General features: G+C 42.8%; 1 protein-coding gene across 1 annotated transcript in view; it reads left to right on the forward strand.

The window, feature by feature from the left end:
- MEGF10 (multiple EGF like domains 10) overlaps positions 1-20794 on the forward strand; it is a 161088-nt gene that overhangs the window by 129670 nt on the left and 10624 nt on the right. The window contains exons 14-20 of the mRNA XM_073221906.1: positions 9057-9203; positions 10780-10914; positions 11444-11572; positions 13033-13161; positions 15621-15749; positions 17873-18001; positions 20150-20386. Of these exons, the coding sequence (XP_073078007.1) occupies positions 9057-9203; positions 10780-10914; positions 11444-11572; positions 13033-13161; positions 15621-15749; positions 17873-18001; positions 20150-20386 (1035 nt within the window). The remainder of the gene's footprint in view (positions 1-9056; positions 9204-10779; positions 10915-11443; positions 11573-13032; positions 13162-15620; positions 15750-17872; positions 18002-20149; positions 20387-20794) is intronic.

A 20794-nucleotide genomic window follows, 5' to 3' on the forward strand; every position in this document is an offset into this window, starting at 1 on the left:
ATATGTGGTATGAAGGAAGGGTCCAGCTTCATTCTGTCAACGTGGCGATACAGTTGTCCTTGCACCATTTGTTGAGGAGACCATTCTTGCCCCACTGTATTGTCATGATACCCTTGTCAAAAATCAATTGACCATAAATGTGAGAGCATTTATTTCTATTGCACCTATCCTGTTAGTACCATACTGTTTTGATTACTGTAGCTTTGTAGAATGTTTTAAAATGGGGAAGTGGGAGTCCTCCAAAATTTGTCTTCTTTTTCAAGATTGTTTTGGCCACCCTAGGTCCCTTGAATTTCCATATGAATCTTAGTGTCAGCATATCATTTCCTGCAAATAAACAAGGTAATAATTTAATGAGGATTGAATGTGTAGATCAACATGGGGAATAGTATTGCCAATTTAACAATAGTCAGTGTTCAGGTACTAGAATATAGGATGTTATCCGTAACCTCTTCAGTGGTGTCTCTGAGTCCTTTGAAATTTGTCTAGAGCTTCCTTTGGCTTCTGAGAAGAGTAACTGAGACAAGCTGCCATGTGCTTCATTTCTAGGGTCTGGGAGCTACCTTGAGGCCAAGGCTGCAGTGAGCTTTATTTTCTGTCAAAGGAGTTGCCCACAGATGCAAAACTCCCTATTCCTCCTTACTTGCAAAAGCTGGGATAACTCTGACTTCATACAATATGAAATTTCACCTTTCTATATTTCTGTTTCGCTTTTAGTTACTAAATGTTAAAATCACATCACACCAGAGATTAAACTAGATTTTGTTGCTTTCCTTGGGTTCTTGACATTCTCAAATAGAGTGACCAGTACTAAATTCCCAGTGACTGCAGTGAAGCCAAATTATGTTTTTAACCCCCAGGCAAACTCAGAACTTTCCTAACAGAGAGGCCACATCATTTGTTTGGGGCTGTGCTCCGCCAAATCTCCCTTTCTCTTAGGGGTGTAGAGAAAATTCGAGGTGTTTCTGAACACACCAGTCTCTGCTCAAATGTCTACTGCTTTGATGATTTAGAGTCAGACAGAGAAGAATACTATACTTGAGAAAAGCTTGAGATGTGATTTGGCCTGAAGCCAGACGGAAAATGTGTTAGCCACATTCCACGGTCTGGGTCATGGGGTAAGACAGATTATCCCGCCTGGCCTCAGACCTTCGGAGCTCCTGCGGGAATGTGGTGGCTTTTTCACACAATGTGATCTTGTCATCCTGTGTCCATCTGTGATGGGCCTGCTGCTCCAAGGAAGAAGCTTTGCTGTCTTGTGTTGCTTTATCACTTGTTGCTTATCATCTCTTTGCTTCGTGGCCCCCCAGTCTAATTTCTTTGGGTCTCCTATTGGACTGTTGGGCTGTAACTATTTAAGGCTACTATGAGACCTTTTTTTTCAGAGCACTTATCCCCCACGCTCACAAAAAACCCTTGGTGTAATCGACCATACAGAGAGGAAAAGAAAGCCCCTGAAGTTCCCCAAAGCACCCTACAGCCGGACCAAGAATTGGCTTATTTTTCTAAAAGGGAAGAAGAGTAGACTCTGTATTATTTACAGAGAATACCATTTTATTGTCCACACTGGATAGACTCCTAATTTTCCAGTAAGTAGCTCATAAGTTGTCTCAATATAAAGGAAGCTTTGCTTTCCATTCAGATACCAGGTGTGAGGCCAACTAAATAACATAAACCCAGGGAAGCAAGTGATTCTCTCTTTTCTCCTCCCTGTCCCTGACATCACTATAGGCAAAATGTTAAGTATCAGCAGACAAGGTAGCATTGTGGGGGCAACAGTGAGGCTTTGGTGAAAGATCAGTGCAATCTAACATAGGGACCCAGGCCCTTCCTCTGCCCAAATCAGCAGGGTGGTGTAGAGATACCAACAGGATGCTGTGGGGAGAGACTGATCAGGCCTCTGGGTTCAGAGCCAGAGGTCATCCCTCTTTCAAAGAAAGGGGCATACCTAAGGTGAGGAGTCATGTGCTAAGCTGATACACTGAGGAATGGGCTTGCTATTGTGCCATGGGCTCATCTATCACTCCTCATAACTTCATCCTCTTTTCTAATGGTTGAGTGTCTTTTTCTCTCAAAGGAACTGTGACTATTTTCACTATAACTGATAGTCCCATTTTACCTAGTTATAAAATAAGTTTTCAAAATGTGCTACCATACTGTATAACCAAAACATAAATTGCCTCTGATATCCCAGAAACTATTTCCAAAAGAAGTGTACCATTTTTCAAAACAAAACCCATGTACTTTTATTATATGTGATTATGTAAAACTTTATTGATATTTTTAGCCAATCAACTACCTTATCAAAAAAGGGACAGTACAATAAAAAAGGGGGGAAAATTGGAACACCATCCATGATATAGGCTGTGCCCTGTGTTCATTCTTCCACACCTCCACTGCACACACACACACACACACACACACACACACACACACACACATACACACAACTATAAAATGAAACTGACTTTCCAAAATGATTACTCTGAAACTCCAGATGTCAAACAAATCTAATTAGGTGTGTGTGTATATGTGTGTGTGTCCAGAGCAGTGCAGTGATATGCTTTATAAAATCTTTTCCCCAAACAGTAGAAACATGCTGACTTTTTTCTTCCCTTCTGCTCTGACTTCAGTCAGCCAGAACACCTCTTCTCTGAGCTTGACAGCTAATTAAGATCTCATTCCAGCTGTGTAGGAAATACACACCGTCTCCATCCTGGTTCCTAGCCCTGTGTAACATCACTGTCACCTGTGAACTGTTTTAACTTGTATATTCCTGTTCCCCACCTTATACCTACTGAATAACAATCTGTAGGGTGGATAAGCAGGAGGATGAAGCCATTGACAGCCTATAAAGCACCTTCTTTACAAATTTGGAAAAGGTTTGGAAATTCCTCAGGATGTACTTCTTGGCAGATGGATCATGAGCTTGGGTTCTGCCCTGACTTAGCTCTGTCACCAAGGGCTCTTGTGCAGTGCACAACCTTTACAACCTTACTTGCTGGTCTTGTCTGTCATTTCAAAAGTTGCCCCTGGGGCCCATGCAGTAGCAGGGACCAGTCTGTAGACTGGCCTCTGCTCTGCCTTTCTACTCTCCTTACTGGAGAAGTGGGGGCCCCTGGGGCATTTCTGTGACAGAAGCCTTGTTACCAGTGACAAAAGACAGGAGGAGGCTTAGGGATACATTCATACCAGAAAAAAAAGTTAAATGCTAAACTGAGAGAAAAGAGATTGGGACACCAAATCAACCTCTAGGAGTCTTGGGAAAGAGGGACTAGTGAGGCATGGTACACTGGTAAGGAGGGAAGAGAGAGCAGGAAGAGAGGTGGGGCACTCATCTGAGCCCAGCCAGGAAGATGGGTATTGGAGGGAGGAAAATCTGAAAGCAAATTTAAGAGAAGAGTCTGGCTTTTCTTCTATTCCCAGCAAGCAGAACTAGGTCTACAGTGTTCCCAGCCCCTCTCCACAAGCACAGGCCTCCTTTCTAAGTTTTCCTAAACACACCAGGTTTGGCCAGCTGAGTAAGTGAACTTTTATTTCAGGTACCAATAGTTTCAGAATAATCTCTCCTGCAATTTAGTGATGTCTGAATGTTATAATAAGGGAAGACCTACCTTTCTTTGTCCAGTGACATGTGCGTGCAAGTGAGTTTTAATGACATGCATGCTCCTAGTCAGCCACAAGTGCAAATGACTCACAGACTCTTTAAGGTATTGAGGGGTGGAGAGCGCCTTTGCAGCAGCATCTCTCTGTCTGCATGGGCTTGTGGAGAGGGAGTTAACGTAAAAGCAGAATGGGGGTCCTGAAGCAAGGGTGGAGGGAGGGATTCGCCTTCCCAAAGGAAAGGCTGCAGAAAAAGTGAAAGCTCCTGGATCCCCCAGTCTGTCTAGCAGCCTGTTCCGTTTGCTTTTTTCTGGGTTCAGACTAAGGCAGGCCATGCTCCCTGGTGGTTTTGTCTTGCATCTGCACATGCAGACATCTCTGAGTTGTATGAGTTATCAAGATGTTTTTTCAACTTGGTTATCTGTATAAAGCAGATCCTTTTTTAATGGATCTTTAAAATTCATAGTATCCAAATAGATTTGGTTTAACAGCTGTTTGTTGGCGTTTCCAAGATGTATGCAGGCATAGCCCTGGGCTCTGGGCCCACAGAGATGAAGTGGGCTGGCTCCTGGCTAGAAGCTCATGTTGTCTCAGGGCAGGCGCTGTATGGGCAGAGGCGTCCACCACACAGTACACTCACAATAAGCCAGTTTCATCAGCCAGAGGACTAGAAAAGCAGAGAAAGTGGTATGACTAAATACTGTAATTCCTCTCTCCTATAATCACCAAGCCCAATTATTATTAACAAATCTCTCTCTTTGCTCTAATAGATGTTTAATAGCTTATTGCTCAGAAACAAGACATCGAATCAAAATCATTTCCTTCCATCACTAATGCCCCAAATATCGCAAAATAGGCATAAAGAATATAAACAATTAATCAAGACAAGGAGTCTGGGTTCTATCCCTGAGAGGGGGAAATAATGACACCCCAGATGATTTATTTACCGCATTCATGAAATCACAAATGCTTAGTGAACGCTGATTTCACATTGAGGCCACTGGCATAATGCATCAGGCAGTAAATGCACGAAGGTTTCTTTAGAGCTGCTTAGCTGAAGTTTATCACGATCATTCAGTCATTGCCTAGCAACTTGTGAAGGCTATCAAGGAGCTCATTGTCCCCAGTCTTGGCAGAAAACATTCCCTCACAGATCTCCTTATCAGCGTTAGAACATTTATCAGGAAAAAATGCTTCCATTGAACCAGAGATTGCTGCAAATTTAAAGATAACCCCTTTCCATTTTGTCCCTTCCAAATATTTCACGGGGTTCTTTCCTGAAGGAATGCCTATTAAAGCCTTTAGCTGTTCTTTGGTGAACATTCCGAAAGAGTTTCTTTGGGATGTCTCATAATTTTTCTGTTGCTTTATAATCTAATAGGCTAACATTAAAAAGCACAGACCTGAGCTCCTTACAATATATCATCTCAAAAATAAGCAAGGCAGACATTTTCAACCTCTTAGCTGGTATACAAAGTGTAAATATATTGGGTTTCCTGGCTTGAGTGTACTTCTCATCACTTCTTCAGGGAAGGAAAGAATGATATGGTTGCTCCATCCAGTTGGAAAATGGTCCTGAGTGTCGTGTTAGAAAGAGGGAACATGCTTATTGATTCATTCAACTAATATTTAACACCCTCCATGCACTAAGCATTGTTGTGAACAAAATCAGGCCCTGCCTCTCCTTCGTGGTGCTGCCAGAATTCATTAGTTACACTGGGTGGAGTGTAGGGTGGGAATAGGATCTTTCATCTGCATTCTCCCCTGCGTTTCTCTGGAATTCATCTTTCCCTGCATCCCACCTGCCATTGATTTAGCTTAAGACCTTGTCATTTCTATCATTTTTTACCTGGATAACCCAAAACAGCCACCTGGCAAGTCTTCTTTCTTTCAGATTCATCATTTTCAAAGCATCTCCGCCCTCCTACCAAATACCAATTTAATTATGTGTGTCTCCTGTTTAATCATGCATTTGGTCCCTGTTAACAGCAGGAGGAAGCTCCCACACCCCAGCAAGGAGGCTCCTCCCGATGTGGCCACCACCTGGCTGCCCAGACACCTCTCCTGCGCTTCCCAGCCCCAATCTCAGCCGTCCCCAATTTAGGATTCCTGAAGCATAGACACATACTTCATTGGGCTTCTAAGCCTTACACCCCCTGTTCTGTTAGCTTGGAACCTTCCTAAACCTTTGTAAACTACTCCTTCCCTCACTGTGATCCCAATACAGAGTTGGGTATGCCTGTATCACTCCAGAGTTGGAGTTTTTCTTAGAGAACCTCTCACCAGCAGGCCAGCAGCCACCGGACCCCTTGAGTGCTTATTGAGTTGAATTCACTTTTCTGTATTTGACAAACTAGGGAACAAAAAGAAGTCTTGTAGTATCTAGCAAAGTTTGCAAAGACTAGGATGAGATCAGTGGAACTAATTCACAAATAAAATGCACACACATACATACAAACACACAACCAAAAAAAATGGTTAAAGCAAACTTACAAATCCCTCTCTTGCAAAAAGTTTCACTGTAGGGTTAGCCTTACATAGAGGTCACATCAGTAGCCATATACCTAGTGTGACCTAGTGAAGCACTTACCCCAGTACCCACTCTGAGCCCCACTACCTGAAATTCCACAATTAGAGATTTATTTTTTAAGCTCTTAACATGTATATACTCTTAAAATAGTAACATTCTCTGGAAAAGATAATATTTCAGCATCAATAAATTTATCCTATCCTTTCCTGACTATAGATGAAGGGAAAGATAACAGGAGAGCATGAGGTCTGAAGCGAGAAGCAGAAATAAGAGAAAATGATGCAGTAAGAAGAATAAAGACAGCTTCCCACTTTCCCCTGAGTTGCCCCCTGACTGAGACATAATTTACATTTGCCTTCAAATAGATTAGGCATCAATATCTGCAAAATGATGGCTGATTTTTACTGATGATAGAGAAAAAAGAAATGGATTGAATTTTTAGGGGAAGTCGGTAATTTAATTGTCATAATTTACTTTCCAAGGAAAGACTTTGCAGTCCTATAGAAAAAGTTATTTACAAGTAAGCTTCGTTCTCTGGAAATATGCTTACATAATTGGAGACAGATGATTTGATAGATGGTCTCTAGAATACCATGTGATTCTCTGGAATTAAAATGATAGGTAAATCATATGAAACAAGCTTATCTTTGTAAGGGATCTCTTGCTATACTGTGGGCCTTGTTACTTACATGAAAACTACCTTGGTGAAGTTGATCGTGACTGATGGTTATGTTAACTGCTAGAGAAGCCTGTTAGGAAGAGGAATCAGGTATGAAATAACTGGTCACTTTATTCAGGTTTGCCGATCTGCCCTAGAGTCATTTTTCTTAACATGCTCTGATTGAGGATGTGTAAGTCATACATAAATTATGATCATCAATGATGTAAAAAGGAAGCATATACTTTTTGACCTGAACTGTACTCCATTCCATCTTAACTGCATTTACTTAAGGTGAAGGAAAGACTTGGCAAGTAGCTGATAAATTGAATCACCGTAAGTAGCTAAATCTCCCCCTTCCCCAAACTCCTACCCCACAGAAAAAGTAACAAAAATCACGATTAATTTTCAGGATGATTTTCAGATGAACCACCTAATGACTCAGCTTCTGCTTCTCCAGAATCCTAACTGGGGTTTGTCTGCATGGCTCCAGACCAAAAGGCCAGGAGTTGCCTGGTTCTCTATGAAAAAGGCACCCCCATTTTAGCTGTGGTTAAACAGGAGTCCTGGCTCACAGTCAGAGCACAGGACCTGAATTTGAATAGAGGGTGAAGCCTGTAGCAGGTTATCTTTGTTGGTCCTTCCTTCATATTCACAGAACAGTTTAGGTTTGCAGCCTCCTTTCCAAGTGGGTTCCTCCTCAATACATCTGATGCTGAGTCAAAGCAACAGATAAGACTCTGTTGCTGGTGAATTTGGGGAACATAGAGTTTGCAATTCCATCTCAGCTTTTCAAAGCAGATTTGAAAGAAAGTTTGTACATTTCTGAAGTCACAAAAAAATCATAGTAAGCCAAAATTTCATATTTTAATCTATGGGGGACACTTTAACCACAGTCAACTTGGGACAGAACTGATCTTTCTTCAGCTCACAGTCCAAGCTAAAATAATAGTCTATTGTTGGTTCAAGCGAGGCACAGTGAGGTCTGTGGGCTTTCATGCCTACTTAACAGACTTTACCATGTGGGAGACTTTCAGGAAGGTAAAAACAGAACAGTCAAATGCGGAGTTATGGTTCGGTAGAAATGGCTGTGTACCAATTAGCAATGTTCACAGTTTGGTTTGGGGCTACTTCTGTTTTAAGGTTCGGGCCACGCTAACTTCTAACCAATTTAGAAGCAAAAACCGTAATACAAAAACATGGCCTTCTCAGCTTGTTTGGTGCCGGGCCCTGTTAGTGTTCTGGCCTCCTCGAGTGTGTGCATGCTGGTTCCTACCATGTTTTCACTTGGTCTATGGCCAGCAGCTGTCAGTTCACTCCTAATTATAGCTCATTCTTACTTTCAACCCCTTACTTACTCTTGCCTCTCAATGCAGAGCATTTCTTAGAGTTGGAGGAATTCTGACTTACAAGAAAGAAGCTCCTGTTGAATGCTAAATACCAACTTGCAAAAGAGACTTCTGCCTACATCAAAATAAAACCTGGTTTTATTTTCATTTTTGCAACTTTGCTTTCCCCTTATGTTTCCATTAGGCATTTGTTCATTCTGTGACTGAAGTTCCTGTTCCCAGGATGAGAGTTAAAACACCTACGTATAGTTTCCTAATAATCCGTAGCTTCGACAACAGCTATAAATAATGTCAATTGTGATATTCTGCCTATATCTACCTGCCCAATGTCAGATTAAATTGTTAAAGAGGAGTTGGTGGCAGAAATTAGTGTATATTTCTGTCCTGCACAACGTATCATCAAACTATTTTAAGATTGTGTTTGTTTGCCCCAGGGAGAGAGTTTTCTTTATGTAAAATAATTTAACCACCATGTACTTATCTTTTTACACTTTGTCCATTGCTCTGTAAAAAGAAAGAGTGAGGGAAGGGAGGAAGTCATCTGAGGGCTAAATGATACAATATATTTGATAAATTTTGGCTATAATAGACAGAGTCTTTGCATTTCCTCTTTGCTTCTTCTTCCTGAAGAAGAAAAAGCATTATCACAAAGGTGTTTTATCCCTCTCCTTGGTGGCTCTATGGAAAATAGTTCTGGGATTATTTTAATGTTGTGTTGACACATACACAACCACACAATGTATGATGGTGTATTGATGTGTATAAATGGGTTTTAAGCCTTCTATCATCCCTGCTCACTGTTGCCTGGGATAACTCAGCCCTGATACTGTGACCTTAGTCCAAGCCTCTGGCTTAGGCCCCCAGGCGCCCGCCCACACTGCCTCTCACTTGGCTTTGTCCCTGTGCATTGTTTCAGGTATCCACTGTGACAGTGTGTGCGCTGAGGGACGCTGGGGACCCAACTGCTCCCTGCCCTGCTACTGTAAAAATGGGGCTTCATGCTCCCCTGACGATGGCATCTGCGAGTGTGCGCCTGGCTTCCGAGGCACTACTTGTCAGAGAAGTAAGTGGCTCCTTCGGCGGTAATTTCCATCTTCCCTTCTTGGGGCTCCATGTGCAGACCCATCCTCGGAGGCCCAGCCCTCAGGTCACTGTGATGTTCCATTGCGGTTGAGGATAGAGGAGAGTGTGATAGGTCACCCTGTCCTTTGCAGAACTGCCCTGGGCAGTGCTTCCCCAGGAGCTTTATTCTTTCCAACCTTCAGGACCAACCTAACAGATGGGGCTTTAGCCATTTCTTCTCAGTAATAACTTCACTGGCATCATCAGGATATGTTTCTTGATCCTGCCTTTAATCTTGCAAATGGTGTCCCAGAAATCCATTGACCTATAAATATTTTGTTCAGCAATTTTGGCATTGGCCTTACCTCAATTACCAGGAGTCAACATCATCCAAACCTGCGACAAATTGTATGTCCTGCTAGTAGACTTTAAAAGTCAGTGCTATGGGGAAAATAGAATTGCAGAGTTCAAAATGGGGGCTATTGACACTAGTCAGTAGACTACTGAAGTTAGCAAATGAAGCCTAAAATTTTACTAAATCTTTTAGTAAACATAATCAAGGAAAAATATTTGACTAACTAAAAAATGAGTTTTTCTAATTTTTTAATTACTTTTTTCTAATTTTTAATTACTTTGTTTTTCATTAAGAGCTCTTTGCAGTTGTCCTATATTTAAACCCAAATAGTAACTTGAGAACAATCTAATTACATAGCATTTTGCTTATTCACTTTTTTTTTTTGAGAGGGCATCTCTCATATTTATTGATCAAATGGTTGTTAACAACAATAAAATTCTGTATAGGGGACTCAATGCACAATCATTAATCAACCCCAAGCCTAATTCTCAACAGTCTCCAATCTTCTGAAGCATAATGAACAAGTTCTTACATGGTGAACAAGTTCTTACGTAGTGAATAAGTTCTTACATCGTGAACAGTGCAAGGGCAGTCACATTCACAGAAACTTTTGGTTTTGATCACACATCATGAACTATAAACAATCAAGTCAGATATGATTATTCATTTGATTTTTATACTTGATTTATATGTGGATCCCACATTTCGCCCTTATTTTTTTTTTTTTGATGAAATTCTGAAAGATGCTTATTCACTTTTTAATCACAGTTATTAACCTGGACCTTGGTGAGGAGGATGAATCTTTTGATTCTGACTGTTGTAGATCTATTGATTGCCAGTAATGACTCTTAAAGAATAAAGGATCAACCCATGGATAGAGATTATTTATATAGGCCTTGTTAGAGTTTAGAGTTTAATTTCTCCTTCATTTTTTTGTTCAACAAAAATTCTTCAAGCTCCTCTCCATGCCAAGCCTCGACCTAGTTGGGGCCATAAATGGGAAAATAAAGACATTTGCTGCCCTCAAGTAATTCAGAGTTTAGTGGCTCTTTTTCATTATTAAAAAGTAATCTTGCTCTTTTGGTGGTAGTTGTTTGATACTTGAAAGATTCTCGGTATCATTAAAAATTTTATTTTTACCCAAAACTTGCACTAGCTCCTGATGTGGAATATGAAACACATCTCAGGCAAAGGTAAATGTCAATTTCAATTCTTTTTGCAGTTTGCTCCCCTGGTTTTTATGGGCATCGTTGCAGCCAGACATGCCCCCAGTGTGTGCACAGCAGCGGGCCCTGCCACCACATCACAGGCCTGTGCGACTGCCTGCCCGGCTTCACAGGCGCCCTCTGCAATGAAGGTAAGGTGCACACAGTTTCAGCGAGAGCTGTGGTGAGGAGCGAGCCCTGAGGAGTCTGTCCTCAGGCTCCCCTCGTGGGCTTCCCGAAGGGCAGGGGTTCAACCATCAGCACCTTCTGGTACGCTGTGTCTGCAGCAGCTCTAAATAGGACTGAGCTTTGGAAAAGCCGGATGCCACTCCAGCAGCATTTCTTCAGGCTCTGAGCTGCACTGCTCTTCAGTTTTAATTGGAAACAGCCTCCCATGAAAAACTCAATATGAGGAAGGATTTTGACTGCCTGAGCAAGAAGCCATGAAGTCGGATTTCTAGAAATGTGATGATGTCTCCTGGCCTGTGTTGCCTTAATGAGGGTTTTTGGCTTCATGTGTTGGTAAAAATGAGCCCATTCAAGATGAGGGATGCTGTTGAGTGCAGGAAGCTAACTAGGCAGCTGGGTTGATGGCTGTTCAAGTCGTTTCTTATCCCAGGAGCCTAGAGTTCTATGAGATTAGATGTAACTGTGAGTTTCTGACCTATAACTTATTCACAGTGTGTCCCAGTGGCAGATTTGGGAAAAACTGTGCAGGAATTTGTACCTGTACCAACAACGGAACCTGTAACCCCATTGACAGATCCTGTCAGTGTTTCCCAGGCTGGATCGGCAGTGACTGCTCTCAGCGTAAGTCTTGTTTGAGAAAACTGATCAAGCATTTATTTGTTATTTTAAAATTCTTTAGCATTGAAGTTTGAGTGTTCACATGATCAAGAAAGACTACATGAATAATTTTAAAATACAGTATTTCTATTTTTAAAAGGTTTTTTTCCCCATTAAGAGCTCCACTCAGTGGTCCTATATTCAATCCAAATCATGTTTTAGAAAGAACCTAAATAAGTAGCATTTTGTTTATGCACCTTTCAATGACTCTTCAACTGTAAGATGAGGGTATTATACTCAATAAATCCATTCTAAGGTTCATTACAGACCTCAAGTATTGGCTATTATTTTTCCCAGGCTGTTGGGCAATAATGGTACACAGAATTATGGAATAATTTTGTTTCATTTAACAAATTACATCAGATTTATTATCTTTATTGGGCCATATTCCCTCCTAGGTAAACGTATAGAAATTATAGTGGTCCTCCTTTTTTCCCCCAGTTTATTGAGAAATAATTGACATACATCACTGTGTAAGTTCAAAGTATACAGTGTGATGGTTTGATTTACATATGTTGTGAAATGATTACCTCAATACATTCAACTAACATGTGTCTTCTCATATAGATAATCCTCCTTCTAGCAGACACATGTACTTGGAGCATTGGTATAAATAAAAAGTTGTTTTTTTGTTTTTGTAAATCAAATCATGTCATCCCGTAATCTTACCTTATTTCACAGATCCTTTATCTGAGGTTCTGATTGTTCTTCAGTGAGCCAGTTTTACTATTTTCTGCTTCCAATTAAGAGGTTTTATGAGTAAACCAAGTCTCACATACGTTTGGGAGACATTTAAAACAAGCCTCTAGTGACAGCTCTGGATGAGAGGACAAATGCAGGGTTTAGAGATCACAGAGATAAATTATACAACCTTGGCCCCTTTACTCCTCCTGAGTCGTGTCATTTTGCCCAGCTCGCCTCTGCTCAAGCGCCCTCTCTTCGGAGGCCTTCCCTAGAGGACCAGCTCTCCCCATTCTCGTCCCCCTTTACCCTGTTTCATTTTTTCTCACGGTACTTCCTGCCATCGTTTCTTCGGTTGGCTGGTTGGTTGGTAGTTGACTTCACCTGCCTCCCCTACTAAAATGTAAGCGTTCTGGGTGCTCTGGGCCTTGTCCTCTGCTATCTCCCCTGTGCCTGTAACGGTGCTGGGCATGTAGGTGCTACACAAGGGTTTATTAAAGAACTCAGTCTGTATCCCTGAGATGGTTTCTGTTCTGCCTGCCTCTCTCTGCTGTCTGGGAGTGAGGACGTCAGGAAGGATGGCTGCTGCAGGCAGCATCGCCGTCCGGTTTAGTCAGACTTCATCCCTTTGCGCACTGGTAACGCACCACGCGCCCCGAGGTGTGGAAGGGCGGGTGGCGTTCTCTGTGTTGGGGGCTGGCCTCAGAGCTCTAACGGGGCTCCCGTGTGTGTTGTGGTTGCAGCCTGTCCACCCGCCCACTGGGGCCCCAACTGCATCCACACGTGCAGCTGTCACAACGGGGCCTTCTGCAGCGCCTACGACGGGGAGTGTAAGTGCGCTCCCGGCTGGACAGGACTCTACTGCACCCAGAGTAAGTGACCAGCCTCCTGAGGCTCGCCAAGGACCCGCACCCAGGGAGCACGCAGCCGCCGGGGCAGGGCACACGCGGGATGCGGCGCCGAGGCGTCCTGCCCGCGCTGGTGTGTTTCAGCTACCCAGGGACCTCTAGACACGGAAGTGTCTCTAGGTGGCTGAGAGCTGCGTGTTGCGATCGCTCTGTGTCTGTGTCACCTCAGGACGCGGAGGTAGAGCAGTGCTGAAGGTGTCGGTGCGCAGCGTCCTTCTCTGCTCCCCTTTAATCGGATCCTGTTTATATGCATCAAATTCTAGCAGCCCAAAACAAAGGGTGGGATACGTGCCAGCGATTAGGAAGGTAGTGCAGACAAGCCTCACCGCCTGACTTAATGTCTGCTCTTGGAGAAGATTGAGTTTCCCGGTTCTCAAACTTGAAGGAGCTTGAGTTCACCCGGGTGGCTCCATAAACAGACTGCTGGCCCCACTCCCAGAGCATCTGATTCAGTAGGACTGGGGTGGGACCTGAGAATTCACATTTCTAACAACTTTTCCAGGTGGTGATGCAAGTCTGGACCCATGCTTTCAGAACCACTAGTTCTTTTTTCTGTTACATATCCCACAATATACCAACCATTTTTTCTTCTGTGAGGTTTTTTAGCATCACGGGGTATAAAGTGCAAAGTACTCCAAAGCCTGGCACTGTTGGGGAAGAAAAGACTGTTCTCTGCCCTCTTGCCTTAATTGAATAATGGAGACAAGACGAGAAAGCATGTGTTACAGTTATCATTAATATTAACACATAATTTTAAATCACAGAAATGCACTGAGGAGGAAAGGTGGCTCAGAAATTAGGCAATTCTTGTTAATACTAATTAGAGAACATAATTACAGAATAGCTCTTTTGGAACCTTCTAGAAATGCATGTAGACCATGAGCCATGATTTGAAGAGGCAATGGGGGAGGTTGTCACAAGTATTTTCACCAAGATTGTATCTATGGAAAGATTTCTGATCTCCTTAGAGAAAAGTACTTATAAGTTATTATTTATAATTCTAAATTAAGGCCTGCTTCAATAAGGATTTTTAAAGTGGGATCTGTACAATGCAATAGATGAACTTAGGTAACAGTAAAACAGGTATTATCTGGAAGTCTGGAGCCAGACCTCATTGCATTTGTGCTGTGGCCCTGCCCTCCCGCCGTTGGCTGGCCATGTGACTCAGGACATCTGGGGCTCAGTTCCCATCTATAGGGTAGAATGTCCACCCCTGTGTTTCTAGGCTACTGTAAATAGCCAATGAGAGGCTGCATGAAAAGAATCTGGCACAGAGTAGGTGCTAAGTAAGTGCTTGGCAATGGTCACTATCATTGGATGCTGGCATTGGCTCTGCCTCTATTTCTTGAAAGTTGAGCTTTCATTAAAACCTCTGTGAGAAAAGGGGAAAATAAAGCACACATGATACTTGGAAATAGCCATCAAAGCTGCCTGTTTCAAAGCTTTCATTCCAAGCTCTGAAACACGCTTGTTTCCTGAGTCACATGGCCAGCCAACGGCGGGAGGGCAGGGCCACAGCACAAATGCAATGAGGTCTGGCTCCAGACTTCCAGATAATACCTGTTTTACTGTTACCTAAGTTCATCTATTGCATTGTACAGATCCCACTTTAAAAATCCTTATTGAAGCAGGCCTTAATTTAGAATTATAAATAATAACTTATAAGTACTTTTCTCTAAGGAAATCAGAAATCTTTCCATAGATACAATCTTGGTGAAAATACTTGTGACAACCTCCCCCATTGCCTCTTCAAACACGCTTGCAGGGCAGCTGCTGGCCCACAATAGCCAGTAGGGCCTATGCATGTCCTCAGCGCAAGGGCTCCAGTGGTCTGGGTCTTGAAAATTGTGTAGCAGTGCAAAGCCTTATTGCTTTTTCACAAAGCACCTATGAAGTGCAGGATTTTTTTTTTAAGTTCAGCATTTCCCACATAACTTCAGTGAAGGAGATAATATTATCTCAGTTAGTAACAGATACAGTGGACAGAGCTAGTAGCAGACTTGGAAGCATTCTGTACTATAGGTAAAAGCATACAGGTAATTTTAATCTAAAGTATTCATTTCAGCCCATGGAATTTGAGTCCAGGAGTCTAGCAATCTGAGTGAAAGAATGAAAGGCAATGCCCCCATGCTTCTGTGGGATTAATGGGATGCTTCGTTAGAAGACATAAGTCTTGTTCCGTTCATGGCTAACCTGCCAGGCATGGAACTCTTCTGTCTCCTGCTCACGAATTACACCTCCTTGCAAGAGCCCCATCTTTGAGACTTCAGAAGCCTTTGTGACAAGCTGGGATGTGCCTCAGCATTTTAACTCACTCTCCAATGGCTCAGAGTCCTTCAGGTTTAAATGCAAACCTGCAGGAGGCATGAGCCATGTTTCTGCTCAGCGGGCTCTTGACTCCGGTGTCCTTCCTTCTTGCACAGGATGTCCTTTGGGGTTTTATGGAAAAGACTGTGCGCTGATATGCCAGTGTCAGAACGGAGCTGACTGCGACCACATCTCCGGGCAGTGTACCTGCCGCACGGGGTTCATGGGCAAGCATTGTGAACAGAGTGAGTGTGACAGCGTGACACCTCTGGGTGGTGTTTCCCCCTGGAACCAGTTTTCCAATACGCCAGAAAATATTATGGCAGAAGCCACAACTTTTTAGTGTGAGTTGATAGCCAGTCACTTATCAGCACACTTGACTTCCCCTCCCAAAGACGAGGCCACCTTGGGATTCTTGCTGGCTGTCTTTTCCCTTGAAACTCTTCTGAGTAACTCCTCAGTGCTCTGGGTGGAGGGCGTGTGGCCACAGGGATGAAGACAGAATTCAGGTTTTCCATTTGTTCATCCTGGCTCTCTCTTCCTCTCCTGCTTATTTTTGGAACACTGCCATTCAGCTTTAAGAAAGCCAGTCAAGCTTTCTTCATGGCAGAGGCCTGGGGCTCTTGCGGAAGGGTGCACCCTTGGTGGGCGGGGCCAGCCCCACCACTGGCAAGGGAACAGGTCCACACACACACTGCCCCCCATTTGTCAGCCTTCCCCAGACAGCACTTTTATCTATTTCCACTAACAACTCCTCACCTTAGTCTCAACAACCTTCAAGACAGTATATTGCCTTACATTTTTTAGTTGTGAAAATCCCACTCAGAGAGCATATGCTCTGTTGGAATTACTCATCCTTGTTTTTCCATTCCCAGGCCAACAGTTATGCATCTGCTCACAGGGTTAGAACATTAGTCTTAGACTGAGTATTTCCAGGTAGTTTATCGTTCCTTTCCTCTGTGATTCTCATTCAAGATTCAAATGAATAAATAAAGGTCTGAGAGCTGTGTGGGGCCCACTCTCTTATCATAAATGGCAGGAAAGATGCAGGGCATTTCCTTCTTCCTGGGGGGTGTGCCCTTGGGAAAGATTACAGCAAAGATTATTTGGCTGTGGGAGCAATGGGGCCTGGAAAGCAATCAGCATAGCAGAACTCTGGCCATAAAGCATCCTTCTCCCTCCACCCCACCCACACCTCACAGCCCCCTTGGACAGCCAGGTTATCTCAATCTTATGTGCTAAACCCTGGAATATTTTTGCATATCCTCCCGTCTGGTAAATATACAAGAGTGATATCCAGGAATCAGTCTGCATGGAGGTAGCCCGATGTTAGTTTTGTACTGTGAGTTCATTAAATCATGAAATAGCTGCTAAGTGACACAGTTGCCTGCATCCCATTTTGTGTATGAAAGTATTCTGTGTTTACATCCAAATGTATGTGCACATACACATATGCATCAAAGCCAGAATAGGCTCTAAACTGACTTTCTCTTGAATGCCAGACTGGTTATGTTCTTATTAAATAAAAGCCTAAGTGCATCTGTGAGCACTCTGAACACCAAATTAAAATGTCCCTATTTTTGGAGATCTCTGCAATGTTCATTTGTAAACAGAAACCTTGTGTGTAACAGAGCACTCTGATAATACTAGCACATTGCCCCCTGCTGCTCACTTTGCAAAAAACATCAGTATTTTGTCATGAATATTTGATTTAACATGCCTAGGCTATTCTTTGAAATTCATGCCCAACTTTTATTAAGACTTTATCATAAAAATCCCACTATTTTAGTCTCTCAGGCTTCAACCTGAAAATCCAAATTTTGAGCCATTTTGTGGTAAATGAAGTTCACCTAGAAAATTCACAAAATTTGTTCCCCTCCCTCTTCTCCTGTTCCCAGCCAATCCAAGTCAGAATATGCCTTTAGAAGGATTCCTGACCCTACAGAAAAACATGCATTCTCAAGGAAGCATCTCCACCTTATACTTCCCAGTCTAGTCCCCTCCCCTCACACAGTTTTGCTTGCTGGGGTCATCTCAAATTGCCCTTGGTAACAATCTTCATCAATTCCACTGGGGTTCTACAGAGTCTCTACATACCCATCAAAGAGGTGGGTACATGGAAGCTGAAAGCATCAGGAGCTATGATGAGGGGCTCAGTCTCTGGCCTTGTGCCACCTGGCCTGTGAGTCCCACCATGGTTTGGGGAATGCTGGCCGTCTCTAGGACATCCCAGGTGGCACAAGTCTGCCTAAACAGTAATCCCCTGGAAGGGATGGCCTCCAGACACACTGGATCAAATAGTAAGCAACAGCCTCGGCCCGGATTCCCAAGGCTGGAGAGCTACAGTGAACTTTGATCTTCTTCCCAGAGTGCCCTGCGGGAACATATGGCTATGGCTGTCGCCAGATATGTGACTGTCTGAACAACTCCACATGTGACCACATCACTGGGACCTGTTACTGCAGCCCAGGATGGAAAGGGGCACGATGCGATCAAGGTAAGGATACTAGTAAACAATCACTACCTTGTATTGTGTGACAGTGTACCAGCTAACATTAAGTATTTTCACATATGTCATCTGCTGTAATCCTCATCATGAGTGTGCAATGCATCATTCATTTAGTTGCCAAATGGATGCCTTATTGTCACTGTCCTACAGATGAGGAAACTAAAGCTCAGAGAGGTTGAGTTATTTGCCCAAGGTCACATAGCTAATATGCAGAATATGTCAGGGCTTCGATGCCACATTTGTCTGACTCCAAAGCTCTTGGACTTTCCACTGTGCCTATAATTTTTTCCAGCTTTATTAAGTTATAACCTACAGAAAGCAATTCATATATACAGCTTTCATATATATATATACACACACACATATATTAGCACATATGTACAACAGCACAAAGTACACAACTTGATAAAATAATATTAACACACCCATGAAACCATCCCCATAATAAAGATAATGAATACATCCATCATCCCCAAAAGTGCCCTCATGTCCCTCCCTGCCCTCATTGTCCCAAAGCCCCCAGGCAGTCACTGATCTACTTTCTAACATTACAGATTAGTTTGCATCTCTTAGAATTTCATATAAATGGAATCATAGTGCACTCTTTTTCATCTGATTTTGTTTAGATGACATAATTACTGAGATTGAACCATGTTGTTTTGTCTATCAATACTTACATTCTTTCTACTGTTGAGTAGTATTCATCACATGGATGTACCATAATTTGTTTACCCATTCCCCTGTTGATGGACATTTTATTATTTGCAGTTTTTGACCATTACAGATAAAGCTATCATGAACTATAATGCAAGTCTTGGGACATATGCTTTCATTTCTCTTAGGTAAATTCATAGAAGTAGAATGATTGGGTCACACGGTGGGTGTATGTTTGACTTTTTCAGAAACTTGTGCCCATGGTTTTTAACTCTGGTATGTATTAGAATCAGCTGGGAGTACTTGTCATGTACATACTCGAACTTTTCTGATTCTGGGGTGGATGGGGACTTTGAGAAAGTGCTTCTGATGACTCCTAAGTGTGGCCTCCAGAGAGCCCCTAGAGCATGCAGGGCTGGGCAGTAATAAATGCATGGGCAGTGAAGACTATAGAACATTCACATAGTATTACATAGCTGGAGCCATCTTAAACTGTAGACTGTGTAGGACTCATATTTCACTTTCTTCCATCAAGTAACTTTTAGATGCCCATGGTTGTTGTTTGACTGTCATAACAATATGATGTTTATTCCACAACCACATGATTCTTACAGATGCACTGTAGTCACCCTACACTGGCCTCGGCGCTCCGTTCCAGGGAGTGCTGTCTAACACTTAGAATCATATAGTCCCAGGGACATTTGAGCTTGAAGCACTTTTATGGGGGTACTTCAAAGAAATTTCAGAATATCTGTATCCAGTTTGTTTAGATGCAGGTTTCTTGATTCTCAGTCCATATCTTTTGTGTCCCCACTTGATGGAACACAAGAAAGATGATATAAAATTAAATTTTGAATTTTAATGAGGGAAATTTTAAGATAATTTTATCAGGCATCATTGGGACACAGTTTCCTGTTGTGGAAAATCACTGCTTAGGATAGTATCTCCGGGTATACAAATTAGGATAAGGCAGATCCAGGTCTTGGACTAGATTTATAATGGAGTTATTCTTGCTTGGAAGGAAAATTACCTTACTCTTAAAAATGCTAAGTTTAGACATAAAATTAAGTTAGCCAGTTGAGATATTTAGGAGTTAGCCCTTCATAAGCTTAATACTATGTAGTAAAGCACAATAAAAATTAGATAAATTGCCACCCCCAATTAATTGCTGGTCTACATAGTTAATATGAAATATGTGAGAAGCTCCCTCACCCTACTGTGGAGTCTGTGGGTTCAGAGGATCCTGTTTCTTTTTTGAGGCTTAATGAGGCATTTTCCTGGACGTGAACAAGCCAGTGACATTTGAAAATGAAGAATGTTTTTTTCTCCATCCTGCTCTCTTTCTGAAAGTTTCCAAATGAACATTTCATGAACTGAAAATATCCAGGCATTAGCACAGTGGGAGGTTTTTGTACATAGAGATCAAACGTTGATCTGGCACCTTGTCATCCTTATTCAAATCTCTTTCTCTCCTTTTTCTAGCTGGCGTTATAATAGTTGGAAATCTGAACAGCTTAAGCAGAACCAGTACGGCTCTCCCTGCTGATTCCTACCAGATCGGGGCCATTGCGGGCATCATCATTCTTGTCCTGGTGGTTCTCTTCCTCCTGGCGTTGTTCATCATTTATAGACAGAAGCAGAAGGGAAAGGAATCGAGCATGCCGGCCGTTACCTACACCCCTGCTATGAGGGTCATGAACGCAGACTATGCCATTGCCGGTAAGGCTGGAGGCCCTAGAGGGATTGGACTCCTTGGAAAGTCAGGTTTCATGCTGACTCTTTGACACTGGGTGCTTGGCTATCCTGTCCACTGTTACTGCCCATTAGCCCTGAGAAATGTTACGTTTAAAGATACATTGTGAGAGATGGGTTTCAGCACTAGTAAAATCGTCACTGTTGTCTTGTGTGAGGGTGTTAAAATTGGGTCCGTTATGTGGTTGTTTTGACTTTAGGGATTTCAGCCTGGAAGGGGCGTGGCTGCACCCCCAGTCCCAGGCTCTGTCACATGGCAGACAGGCAAGGGAGGTGAACATTATGGCCTTACTTTACCAAGGTCACGAGGCAGGGCAGGGTTGAGGGTCAGGCCTTCTGTCTCTGGCTGTGAGTTCTCTCCACGGTGTCTTACCT

The sequence above is a fragment of the Manis javanica genome, chromosome 14, assembly GCF_040802235.1.
Source record: "Manis javanica isolate MJ-LG chromosome 14, MJ_LKY, whole genome shotgun sequence".
NCBI classification, from domain to species: domain Eukaryota; kingdom Metazoa; phylum Chordata; class Mammalia; order Pholidota; family Manidae; genus Manis; species Manis javanica.